At 32.8% G+C, this 13,097-nt stretch overlaps 1 protein-coding gene across 4 annotated transcripts in view; it reads right to left on the bottom strand.

The window, feature by feature from the left end:
- The window catches only part of LOC124357771 (cysteine--tRNA ligase, cytoplasmic), a 33,733-nt gene extending 21,401 nt beyond the window's left edge, over positions 1 to 12,332 (bottom strand). The window contains exons 1-3 of one of the 4 annotated variants that reach the window (XM_046809809.1): positions 12,207 to 12,332; positions 2,504 to 2,690; positions 1,692 to 1,908 (exon numbers count right to left, since the gene is read on the bottom strand). In XM_046809809.1, coding sequence (XP_046665765.1) covers positions 1,692 to 1,908; positions 2,504 to 2,690; positions 12,207 to 12,318 — 516 coding nt within the window. In that variant the 5' untranslated portion in view covers positions 12,319 to 12,332. Of the gene's footprint in view, positions 1 to 1,691; positions 1,909 to 2,503; positions 2,691 to 6,866; positions 7,180 to 12,206 lie in introns of those variants that run through there. The other 3 variants (XM_046809810.1, XM_046809811.1, XM_046809812.1) reach the window with 3 other exon arrangements.
- Positions 12,333 to 13,097: the final 765 nt, after the last annotated feature.

The raw sequence follows: 13,097 nt of genomic DNA, 5'->3' as shown, positions 1-13,097 counted from the left end.
TGAGACCGGAGGGGAATTTCATGTTTCTAAAATTGGCACTACTGGTTTTCGGTTGCACCCTCCACGCTCAGTAGCTGTCAACTGGTCTCTCCTGAGCCGTTTTTGATTGGTTTTAGTTTGTCTAGGGCGTTTGACCTTGAATCAGTCCAGTTATTTTGTGAGCGCTACGGTCTACTGTACCGGACGATACGGTTACTGTAACTATTCTACCGGTCTGTCATACCGGGTGATACGGTTTTAAGTGTAAATAGTTATTACGTGTTTGTATATATTAGTTTTTATGTTTTATTATAACTTGTTATAATCATTAGTGACTCGGAAATGTTAAGAGTGAACGATGGAAGATTTAACGAGCGACTTTTACAACTCCTACAAAACGTTGAAGGGGATGATATTGACGATGAACCTGTTGACGATTCGGATGAAGATCCAAACTATGTACTGTCTGATAACGAACTAAATCAAAGTGAAAGTGATGATAGCTTTGCTGTTGATGAACCCCAACTGGAAGATGAAGATGGCATCCACTATAGTGTCGAAAATTATTTGGTTCAGGAATCTGAAGATTACTTGTTTCGTGGGAAAGATGGTAGCGTATGGTGCAGAAAGGAGCCACCCAAGCAGCGCAGAACACCTCAACATAACATTTTGAGGGGACCATTACCCGGGCCTACTGCAAGAGCAAGAGCCTTAGGTAACAATCCACTCATTACAAGATTTGAATTCATAAAACGACTGACCTTAAAACTTATAAAGCCTCACATGACAAGACGCCTAGAAGTTCAAAATTTGCCAAGAGCCATTAGACGCGTCATCACGGAGTACGTTGGAGAAACAGAAGCTGCAATTCCTAATGAATGTGTTCCTAGTGACAAACTGGAAAAACAGAAGACATGTTCCAAGTGCTAAGGAAAGAAGAACCAATTACAAATGTATCAAATGCGGACAACCCATCTGTTTGGAGTGCAGCAGAAAGTTGTGCATTTCATGTGTTCAGAATATCTAAAATCTGTTGATACTTTTTTGTATGTATTTATGCCTTTTTTAAGTTTTAATTGCTTTGGTAAAAATGTATGTGTATTTCTGATACTTGTAAATACAGCTTTATACTATACCAGTATTCCAGAATATTATTTTCCATCCTAAATTCCCCAAATTATTAAATTTTATAATTTTTTGCAATTATATATAAAAAAAAAAAATTAATTGTAGTTTTGTTATCAACAGGGAATAATTGTAAATATATTTAGTGTTTAGATCTGAACTAAAAAACAAGAATAGCCCAAAAACAGCAAAAAAAAACCTCCCCCGGGTCTGTGAGACCGGATGATACTGCAAGTGATTGTAATTTCATGATACGGTAAAAGTGTTAAAAATAATTAGTTTTTAATCTTAGTTTAAAAATAAGATTAAAAACTGATAAAAATATTAAGCAATATGTTTAGGCAATTTAAATCATGAGACATCAGTTGGATTTTCCCAGAATTAAATTACTATAATGAACTTCACTGTATTTGAACAGTGTTTCCCTACACAAACAGTAGAACGTCGTTACCGATTGACAGTCCTAAATGGTCAAATACTTATGCTGTTAGATAAAAGTCTATTTAAGTCTATTTGTCAATTTTTGGAAAAACAATATTTTTTAGATTCACTCACTGTGGAGACGTAGCATCTGTTAACTAACTCACCTTGGCATTTTCAACTAGCAAGTCCATGGCACTCCTCGTGTCACTGAGTGTGAGAGCCAGTTCCCGGGTCGTGGAGATGTACTGGGCATATAGATGCTGCTGCCGAGCCCGCTTGATGATCTTGTCATCAATGTCTGTGATGTTCATCACATACACCACATTATAGCCAAAGTAGTCGGAGAGGACACGGCGCAGGATGTCAAACGTAATGTAAGATCTGGCGACAATGTTTCAAATGTGTTAAAAAATGTACATCATAGTTATTTAATTTTTGTTTAGTTAACGTTTGGATGACATTTAAATTTTATTGACATTATAATGGCCCCATGAGATGTTAGAGGAGTTTTGAGTATTGATTTGACGGTTTAAAACCATTAGGGTAACTGTACGTGTTTGATGACTTTATCTCGGTTTAGAAGTGTTGATAAGGTCAGATGTGGAATAATGCATCAGTCATAGCAATAACCATGATTACGTAAATGCTCTGAGGGACTTATTACTTCCCAATTTAGTATTAAATCTTAACCCCAAAGAATAAAATTAATTTTGTGATAAGGCATTCTAAATTTGTGTCATTTAAGTGAAATTAAAATGTCAAAGAACTATTCTTTAATAGTATTTAAAAAATTTTAAACTTACAATATATCACTTTTCAGCATTAATAACTAACTACATTACAACTAACACAACATTTAGGATATTAAAAACGTTTTTGAAAAACCAAGGCCTAACAACATTGTTTTTAGTCCAAAATCAAGGAGAACTGATGTAAGCTGTGTAAAATAAAATGAGATTCTCTGATGTGATCGTACCTGGCATGTCCCATGTGAGAAGCATCGTAGACTGTAGGTCCGCAACTGTACCACATGACTTGCCGGCCTCTCTGAGGCACAAATACCTCTTTTTGTCTAGTTAAACTGTTGTATAATTTAAGGACCGGAGGAGTATCTGTCTCTCCCACTGACCAAGCAGGTTGGGTACGTTTAGCCATTCTTGATTCTATAAAGAAAAGATTTTGAAATTTAATACGTTTGAAAATAAGAGTTAAGTTAGAGACACTGGGGCACCAATATCAACCTCCTTGTAAGCATTGCAACAAGGCAATTAGACGCATGCCAATTTTATCTGAATTAAGGATTTTGTTAAAGATATTTTACATTCACTTTGAATTATGACAAAAATTACATTATTTGAATATTTAGCAAGGTTATATTACGACTAGGGATAATTAAGCCTGCTTCACAGGCCAACCCTCTATAGATGACCGCAGCCTGTAGCTTTGGTTTCCATTCTCGTTCATAAGTAGAATGGAAAAACTGTTAGACTGAATGTATGACCACAAGAGAGTAACACCTTAACTGCCCATAACCCACAGCATGTTGATTAATGCTCTTAGTATCAATAAGTACAGGCTTGGATTACTGAACACCTAACCTAATCAATTAAAATACCTCCTTAGTATTGCTGTAAAGTAGATTTTGCTTACTTTTACTAAACATTACAACAATTAATTCAACTAGAGTGAGCAAAATAATACCATACACACACATTTAATAAATTGCACAACATCATTGTAGAATATCTTTATTACCGAAATTCAAGCTCAGATCATGTGAGCGATTGTAAAGGCTAACTTTAACTTTGTTACTACTAGTACCATATTTATGATAACCTAATCTAAACCTACTTATATTGCATAATAACAAACTTATGGAGGTATGTACAGCACAATCTACTACGAGTTTGGGGGAAAGGGACACCTAGTTAAGAACTGTACTAGAGAACATAAATTTTTGCAGTGCCTGGAAGCAGAGAACAGAATATGAGTTGAAAGAAAATGAACTGAACAAAATAATAATCAGGATATTATATCTTAACACTAGCAGAATAAAGCATGCTATGGTTCTATTAATAGTAATAGGTCTGAACACCAAAGATGATTTCATACAGATTAGCAACATTCATTCAACATTCTCCCTAGGAAGTCCTGGATGAGAAGCAACGATAAAGCATCATTTAACCTAACTGTTACTGAAACAGTTGCAGTATCCCAGTAGCAGATCTGTAATGGCACCAAGTGCAGTGGTTATGCATGTTTTATGTGTATGAGACAAGTTTATCCTTCAAAATAGTAAAAAGTAAGTAATTTAAGGGTGGGGTACGATAAGCGGACCCGGTTTTTTTTATTGAAATTGGCAAACGATATTACTTAATCATAACCATCGATACTGATGAATTATTTTGAACAATTAACTCAATCTATATCAAAAGCTGTAAATACTTTCAAATAATACACATAATCGTATTATTAATATTATATATACGGTTACGTGTATAGCCTATATATCAATAATAATTATTATTATACATACACGTAATAATGTATAATTACATGTTAATTATGAACAATTCAATAATTATGACATAAACCATATGAATTATGGCTCATAATTATTTATGAGTTTTCCTGTTTTTTCGTTCTGGTTTGTTTATTATTTATGTAATTTCTTAATTATTTATGAGTTTTCCTATATTTCCTATACACCCATATTTTAATTTAAAACATATGATTGTTATTTAGGACTATACATACTTTTATATCAATTGATAGTCTAGGATTTGAGATGCGAATATTAAGTCTCGATGATTATATTCTTCGATATAAAAAACCGAGTCCGCTTATCGTACCCTACCCTAATTGTATACTATTTTGTTGGTTATATTTTATAAATACCCATATTTTAAATTGTTTTTTTATTTACCATAACATACTGTAATTTACTATTAATTTACATTTGAAATACAACGTAACTAAAATATAACGTAATTTGTTTTAAATAATTGTAGCGAGGATTCTTTACTCATTAATATCATGATTTGATATTTTCGATCGCTCGAGTGTTAACCCTGGAAATGGCATCCAAGATGGTAGCGACCGTTATCGGGCGTTTTAATATGTCTTTTATTTCTCAATATTACGTACTTAAAACACGATCAAAGAGCATCAGTATTGATACCAATCGAAAGAGGAAGGTTCAATTTATGTAAATAATACACTAATAAATAATTTTATCGTTTCGTTACACATCCACACGTTTTATAATCTCTGAACTGCTTGTTTACATTCTCCCGCGTACCGCGCTAGTTGCGCACGCAGCAGCAATGAGTCAACTGGTTCATTCTGCTATTGTTATTTCGTCAGCTGTATGGTGTTCTGTCTGGTTTATTGTTTGTTGGAGTTCATTGTAATGATGGTTGTGTATATGACACAATAATAGTAAGTTTTTTGTGCGTGTTTATGTAATGGATCGTAATTTCCGCGAGCGTTCAAGTGACATTCGAGAACTAGTTGAACATGAAATAAGCAACGATGAGGATTCCGATTTAGACATTCAATCAGAACATAATTAAAAAAAATATATAATAAAAAATAAAAAAATAGAAAATTAATATAAACTAATAGTTATAAGATTGTACAAATCCAAGTGAGCTTTGAAGTTCTTACTTTTGTTGATAAGTAGCATTTTTCGAATGTCAGTGTATGATTTTTGTATCGTTTACCACATGTAAAAATAAAAATACCTTATAAACAACGTGTTGTTTTATTTTTTACTCAGAATTAAATACTCTTTCTTTTTTATATATTTTGAATTTTGCATATCACCAACAACAATTTTACAAATCAAAAACTTTGAACTAACTTTTCTTTTTTATAAAAAAAATTTTTCATGAAAAGGTAGAGTAAGGATATTTATTTTTTAATTATATTAGAAATGTTCCTTGAATAATGCTGAATAAAAAAAATATATAATATGACATATATACTTTATAGTAAATATGTAATAATAAAATAAATATAAGGCAATGTATGAAGTACTAAAAACACTCCGTCACTGAGTGAAATATGACCGCCAGTTCCAGGGTTGACACTTATTATACTGTGCAGCTATAAGATTGACAGTCCATGTGTTATTACGGTACTTTGGGATTATACCGACCACACCAGTATGAAGAACACAAAAATATAAATTTATAGAAATAGACATGACAGAACGAAAAAAACAACTCTTTAATTGCAAAAATTACAAACTTACAAGCATTTCCAGGTATTGTGATCGGTATTTTTGTCGCTGTTATCTTATCTTTCTCGACAATCCCGATTACGGCAGGCCGCGCGCGGCATCACATGATTTGCACTGTACATAATTGCCTTTCCATTACAATTCAATTTATATTTCTGATCAGCCCCTCTAGAATTTGATATTTTACTGATAGGTACTATCTCGAGGGATGTTTTTCTTTCCTTGACATCAGCGCGGGGCAGGTGCTGCCGAAGCCCGCGCTGATGGCCGGAGGCACTCGCATTTTGGGTGACGGAATGTGATCAAGAATAAAAACAAGTTTTGAGTGTTTTTTCAATAAAGAGTTTAGTTTTAGTTTGGTAATGTTTGTTTTTGTTGAATTTTTGTGTTTGGAGAAATGTAGAGGTAAAACACGGAAGTACAACAAAGCGACGAACCAGCTGAACGGGCGGCGAGACTCTGCAATCACGTTATCTACTAGACCGCTCGACTTTGACCTCTGTCTGAGGATGGGGAGGGGTTTGCGATAAGACAATTCCTGTTTTATATTGACGAAATATTGTTCTACGCTAATCTAGGAATCAGTAGAAGCAAAATGTCAAATAACGATTCATGTCTGGGTGTGGTCGGTATAATCCCAAAGTACCGTTATTACTGACATACTACAGGAAACAATCGATGATCAATCCTGTCCGTGATGGTAAGTTTACAAGGATAAACATGTAACTTTATCCTTATATTATTAAATTAATAAATGCAATAACCGTTGAGATAGGTTGATGTTTATCTTGTTATTTTTGAAGAAAGATGGAAGCATGTCAATGGAACAGATATATAAAAAAAGATGATGTAACCTAGGTTAAGATTTCCACTTCTCTCAGGTTTTTGCTAGTTAACTTAAATGAAATAAATATTACATGTATATTGTATTTCTTCATATCATTCTATCAAAGCCTTGTAAAATTAACTAATCTACACAGGTTGGTATGATGCTAGTAAAATGGTTAGTAACAATTCTATTACTAATATAGGTTATGTTAGCATAATACACATGTGAAATATATTCTATTTGTAGTTAAATAAAACACTTGACCAATAAGATGAAGTATAATAGGATTCTGTCTCTTCAGTATATAATCAGATAAAATGGTATGTTATTATCCAAACTAGCAATTATTTCAAACCAGTTACAGGATTACTTCTACTGTTGTTTCGTTTCAGTTTCACCACAACACTAACGTCACCAAATGAGTAAAACGTAACACCAGTCACCACATTTTCTCAGCTATAACAGGCCAACTCACAACTTATTCCGATAACATCAAACACTAAAACCTCATTATAAGTTTTGTTTAGATTAGGTTAGGACATGCCCACACATCATAACCAGATGAGAGTGAGGGAGTGTGGACGCTGCAGAAAGCCTGACAGAGCAGAACAGGACTGAGAAGGAAGAGCTTAGGTAAGATTCTATTTGAGTCCTCAGTCCCTGTTGTTCGCGGCATATAACTAATAAAAAATGTCCGTATAAGAATAAACCGCTATAACAATTGAGATTAATGTCACTATATTTTTAATGCTGTACAATGACCATCTGTCTAGCTATGGGACACGCGCGCGCGCGCGCTCGCACAGAGTTAACATTGATTTAAGAAAAGTGTGTGTGGTTTCATCTAAGTTGTTAACATCTTCAGGTCTCTAGACCTTCGGGCTTTTAGTTTGAATCGATTTAGAGGATTGTGTCATGTGGCAGAAGTTTGTGATGTTAGGCTAGTTTTGCGTTGCGATTCATTAATAGCACTTCTACGCAAAATAATTAGTTCAGAGTTATAATCAATGTTACTCTTCTAGTAGTGACTTATTATGATGAATTACATTTTAAATGTTGGTTATTTATTATTATTGCCCTTCCAGGATATTGTCAATTTTGGCTCGGATTTTTTCCGTAGGTCTTTCAGGATGTTGAGACGATCGTAGAGACTAGAGTTGATATAAACCTATAGGAAGTAATCAGAAGGGGTTAAATCAGGCGATCGCGTAGGCTTTACGTCCTCTCGCAAATGTTCACGTGCTCTGAAACCACCCATGGAGACCCTGGAGCTAGGGACTTTGGCCGCATCTGGTCAAAACCACACGTTGTCCAGATATTATTTTAGGAAGCAGGCAAAAACAATTGTTGGATCATTGTAACATAATTGTCTGAATTTGCGGTAACAGCACAATCGTCTTCTTAAAAAATATATGGTCCAAGGATCCCCACTCTTGATAAGACACACCATACTGTGACACGATCCAAATTAAAGGGCCTATCATACAATTCTCTGGGATTATTTGAACTCCAATACAGCATTTTCTGCTTACTTCCATAGCTACTGAAATGGAAATGTGCCTCGTTAGAGAACACAACTCCGTCATTCGGCAAGCTTTCATGCAGCTGATTACATAATATTTGTTGGATTACATACTCCACCAGGTTAGTTGTTTGACCCTATTTCGTACGTGTGAAAATGGAGCTCACAGAAATAATTCGACGAAGAGAACGGTGAGGGCAATTGGATGTTTAAACGCAGAACTTACGGGTGACTGCAGAATGGACACTAGAACTCTTTACACATTTTTAGGTATTCTAACGGTCTTCAATAAATTGTCCCTCCCTTTTTAACACTTCCCATTTCTCTAAATGCATCCACCCACGTTAAAATACATGTCCGATTAGGAACACGATCTCGCGGAGCAATATCAAAGTGACGACGAAAGGCATGTTGTATTACAATCACTAACTGAACATTAGAGATTTAGGCATCCACGTCAAAGGCACGTTTGCTACTGAGACAGGCAGACAAACAATATCCTTCTCCCCCTTTCAGGAATGGAAGGGAAAAATATTTTTTTAGGAAAACGAAGGAAATACAACATTATTTACAATACATCAAGTACTGTTACACTATATATATATATATAATTTCAATAAACATTGAATCATAAAAAGGATATATAATAATAAAATATATATTATATTTTAATATATATATATTTATATTTATGTATAATAATCTTCAAATGTTTAAATTAAACAGTTTCTATATTTCAGCTTAAGCCGAATTACAATATTATAATTTATAATATTATAAATATTAATAATAATTTATGAAAATGTACAATAATCATATTTTTCTAGAGTAAAGTAATTATTTCGGATATGTACATGTTGACTATCAAATAAAAAAGATAGAACCAGAAAAAAACATACTAAACTCGAAACTGCCAAAATTAATTTCTATAGGCTTGAACTCTCCGTAATTTATTACGAGTACTTTCATAAAATAAGGAGCACGATTATCTTGAAAATGTACAGGATATTAAAATACCAAATCTAAAGAAATATATACAATCAAATAGACTTGACAATTTCATAAACTAACAAAAACAGAGATTAATAAGTTAATTAAACCCCAAACTGCCACAGTGAAATGTTATCAGATTGGGCTCTCTTTAATGTATTAATTTAGAAATATCGGAAACTAAATCATCTTGAAAACTTACGAGGTATGCAAATAGTTACTTATAATCACGCGAGTGGTTTCTAAATCTGTAGAGTGTTCAATTATAGTATTACTGATTAAATCGTTATATACATGTGAAATACTGCCATTTTAGGCCACAGAATAGCTTATATTGCTAATGTGCAAACATTTCAGAAATATATACCAAACCCGTATTATAATTTTCAATTTCGAGTGAGATATTAATTGATTTCACAGATGTAGATAGAAAATAAAATTGGGTCGGATACACTGCTTTTATAGTAATTCAGTATGAGTGTGCTGGATAGAAAAATATCAGGACAAACTGTAAACCTTCAGTCCACTAGTAGATTAGCAAAACTGTTTATAAACCTAATTGGGGCCTAAATAACCTAAATAAGACTCTAGTAAAAATGGAACTTCGTGTAACCCTAAGCCCGTCTGTTAGACAAACAGAAAAAGAAACAGTTTTAATTGAGTGCATGTACCTTAAAACCTCGATCAGGTCGTAATATACACGACTTTGCTTGGTTTGTTTGCAACAATTTAGAAATCGTGGTAGCAATCATGTTATTTCGTATTACTGTTTTTACTATCAACTTCTCTAAACTTTGAAAGGCTGGCATACTGAAACAATGCTATATATCCAAAATACAGGTGGGAATAAAAGTTATAAATAACCTGCGAATCTAAATTTTTCACTTTCAATCTATTACACTGTAATTATAATAAATGTGTAATTATTTACTTTAGACAATTTAAACCACTCATCTAAAAATCTTATGAGATAATAAAATAAGTGGAAGAATAAGTACACGTTGTTTGAACTATTTTAAACCAATAAATCGTTTACATCCTGTCAATAATGTTTTATACAGTACTTAAAATTAAACTTTTATATACATTCCAAAGATCGCCATCTCGAAATTTTATTATTAAACGAGACTGGATAACACACTTCTCTACGGTATGTATTTGTGTAAGTAATATTTTCAAGTTAAGTTTAGTTAGCGTCAGTAAGGTAATGGTAGTGATTTTAATTATTTGTGAACGTTATTGTACACTTCTCATAACATTGAAGGTCATATCTGGAATCATCACAAAATATAAAAAAGCACGAAAAATATGTGTTAAATGACCTTAGAATTAAAAAAATCTGACGATTCTTCAATTTTTATTAACATATGAACTATTCTTATTTAAAATTTTGATCGTTATAATCTATGATAAAATACTGTTTAGAAATGCGAATAATTTTGGATATGTTAAATAGTGGTTTTGGCTAGCAAATTAATAGTTAGCATAGTTATAGACTCGTGCCAAGTTTCATCTAATACAATTTTTAAATTACGACTGTTTTTGTGTTTACAAGCCTGTGCGACTTCCGGTCAAGGGCAAAATCTGCCCATCCCTATATTGTCCTCCTCCGTAGACTAATGGTTATAGTCTCGGCTCTCTAACCGAGAGATCACGGATTCAAATCCCGGGGAGGTCCAATCATGTACTTTGTACTTTTAAAATAAAAACAAAACCAGTGCACTTCGAAGCCGGCATAGCTGACGCTGAGGCTTAAATGAGATAAAAAAGCCCTATATTTTATTCCACTTCGTTATTCATTGTCTATATTATTGTAAAATCAAAGTACCTATGGGTTAAGAAAATTTATAGCACAATTAATTAAAATACTTTGCCAATGCTATGTTTTATGCTTTTCAATATGATCTTATACACAAATTATTTTACAATAAAAATAACCTAATTATGTAAAACAAAATAAATAACCAAAGCCTTGGCTTTGGCTTCATCACAGTTCAGCATTAAGTTATACAAATACATTAATTTAATTATATAGAAATATTTGCCGAAAAATTGGAGATTTATAATAAATACAAGCGTCTTTGTTAGAAGTTTGTTTTTGACAGCAAATGTCCGGTAAATCCTGCCCCATCACAAAACAAGCTTGTTAAGTCTTAACTGAATAAACGCAGTAATTTCATGTATTGCATCAGCTTACCACAAACACACGATTCAACCAATTTTGAACTTACAAAACGAAAGTACGAGTCGGTAACTTTCTTTCATGAAATTTGGCCTGAAAGGTAATTAGCCATTCTCTCAGTGGTTACAGGGTTTCTCGTAATCCTGTTATGTTGATGACGCATTCAGCCAATGCCGTCTAAGAAATATTTATTTTAATACAGTACTTAATAGACCGAAATTTTTTATACATACAAATATCAAATCAATTTGTTATTTTCATGTTACTATTATTGCACATTTTATATGGCTAGTAAGTTGTTAAATATGTATTTAATATGAAGATCTAAAAATAGGTTACCATTTGTTTCGGTCACATTAATTATAGATATAAAATGCTTCGGAAGGGCCAAACTTTCATTCGGTTTAACATCGAATGTAACTGATCATTTAAGAGTAATAGTAAACATTGACTTACAAATATATTTTACTATAGACAAAACGTTTAATTTTAGGTTTTAGATAGGATAGTTTTATAAAACAGCACGATTTCAAGAAGATATTACGGATTTACTAGAAATTACACACATTCAAAATGGCGGCTCCGATGTATTCCTCTGAGAAGTAATATACGTTGGTAAGTTTTCATAGTGGATTGAGAAGTCTAAGGTTAAAGCAAATGCATAACTTCTATATACACTAAACATATTATGTTTTTAAATCATATCGATCATTATCGGAAACTATTCGAGTATTCCTTTTATCTTACGGGTGTTATTGGACTGACCCAAATTAATTAATATTGTACCATTATCTCATGTCTATTCATTGCCTCCTGAATGATAAGATTCACTAAGTTATGGACAGTACCGTCATTCTTGCAATTTATAATATGAGTATGTCGGTTTTTATTACTATCAGAAATTCCTTACCGGTATTTGAGTCTCGCCACCTTTCTCGTCTTGAAGAATTTCTTACGCTCACAGTTTGAATTAAAGGGCATTTCGTATTTCTCGGGATACTAGCAAACATGGCACCGTCCATTTTGATTCAACAACACGCCGTGAAAGACTAAGAGAGCCCATTAAACTGATAACGATAACGCACATTAACGGACCGTAATTGCAGTCCCAGCTGTCACATTTCCTGCGCACAAAAGTTTATAGTGCAATATAAAAATGTTTCCATTTACACTACTATGTTTTTAATTTAGAGAATTATTCATACTATACAAAATTGAAATTATTAAATGTTTTGTTCTTGTCAACAGACGAATTGTTTCTTTACGACAATAACATTGACGATTTTGTTATTGATTAACATAAGTTTTGTGAAGGCAATGAAATCTTATATTTCTGAAGGAAAAAGTCATGATAACGGAATAAACAGTTATCAAACTATAAAAATGTAGTCATATTTAAAATAATAACATATGCTAAGAATTATGGTATTTCAAACAATTGCTTTGCTAGTTAGTTTAAGTCGTATCAGTATAGATTCGTTATTGAGAGTACCAATCTGTGTAAATACTGTACGTACTATCCTTGATTACAACTTAGTGTTAAAAATAAAAATAATACGATAACAACTAAGATAAAAAAACAAAACGTGTGATTTTAAATTTTAAAACACCTTCGGGTAACATTCAGTGCACTATAGTGTAGATTTAATAGAAATCTGCTTATTGCAAACACCTACATACTTTTGCATTTTATCCGATTACGACCACCACAACCCAAAACTACCACAATCCGTACACTGTATACAAATAAACAAACAAAAGAAGAAGCGCCCGATAACATAAATTATATAAGGCAAATACA

The sequence above is a fragment of the Homalodisca vitripennis genome, chromosome 3, assembly GCF_021130785.1.
Source record: "Homalodisca vitripennis isolate AUS2020 chromosome 3, UT_GWSS_2.1, whole genome shotgun sequence".
NCBI classification, from domain to species: Eukaryota; Metazoa; Arthropoda; class Insecta; order Hemiptera; family Cicadellidae; genus Homalodisca; species Homalodisca vitripennis.
This window is presented reverse-complemented; position numbering and strand designations above follow the sequence as displayed.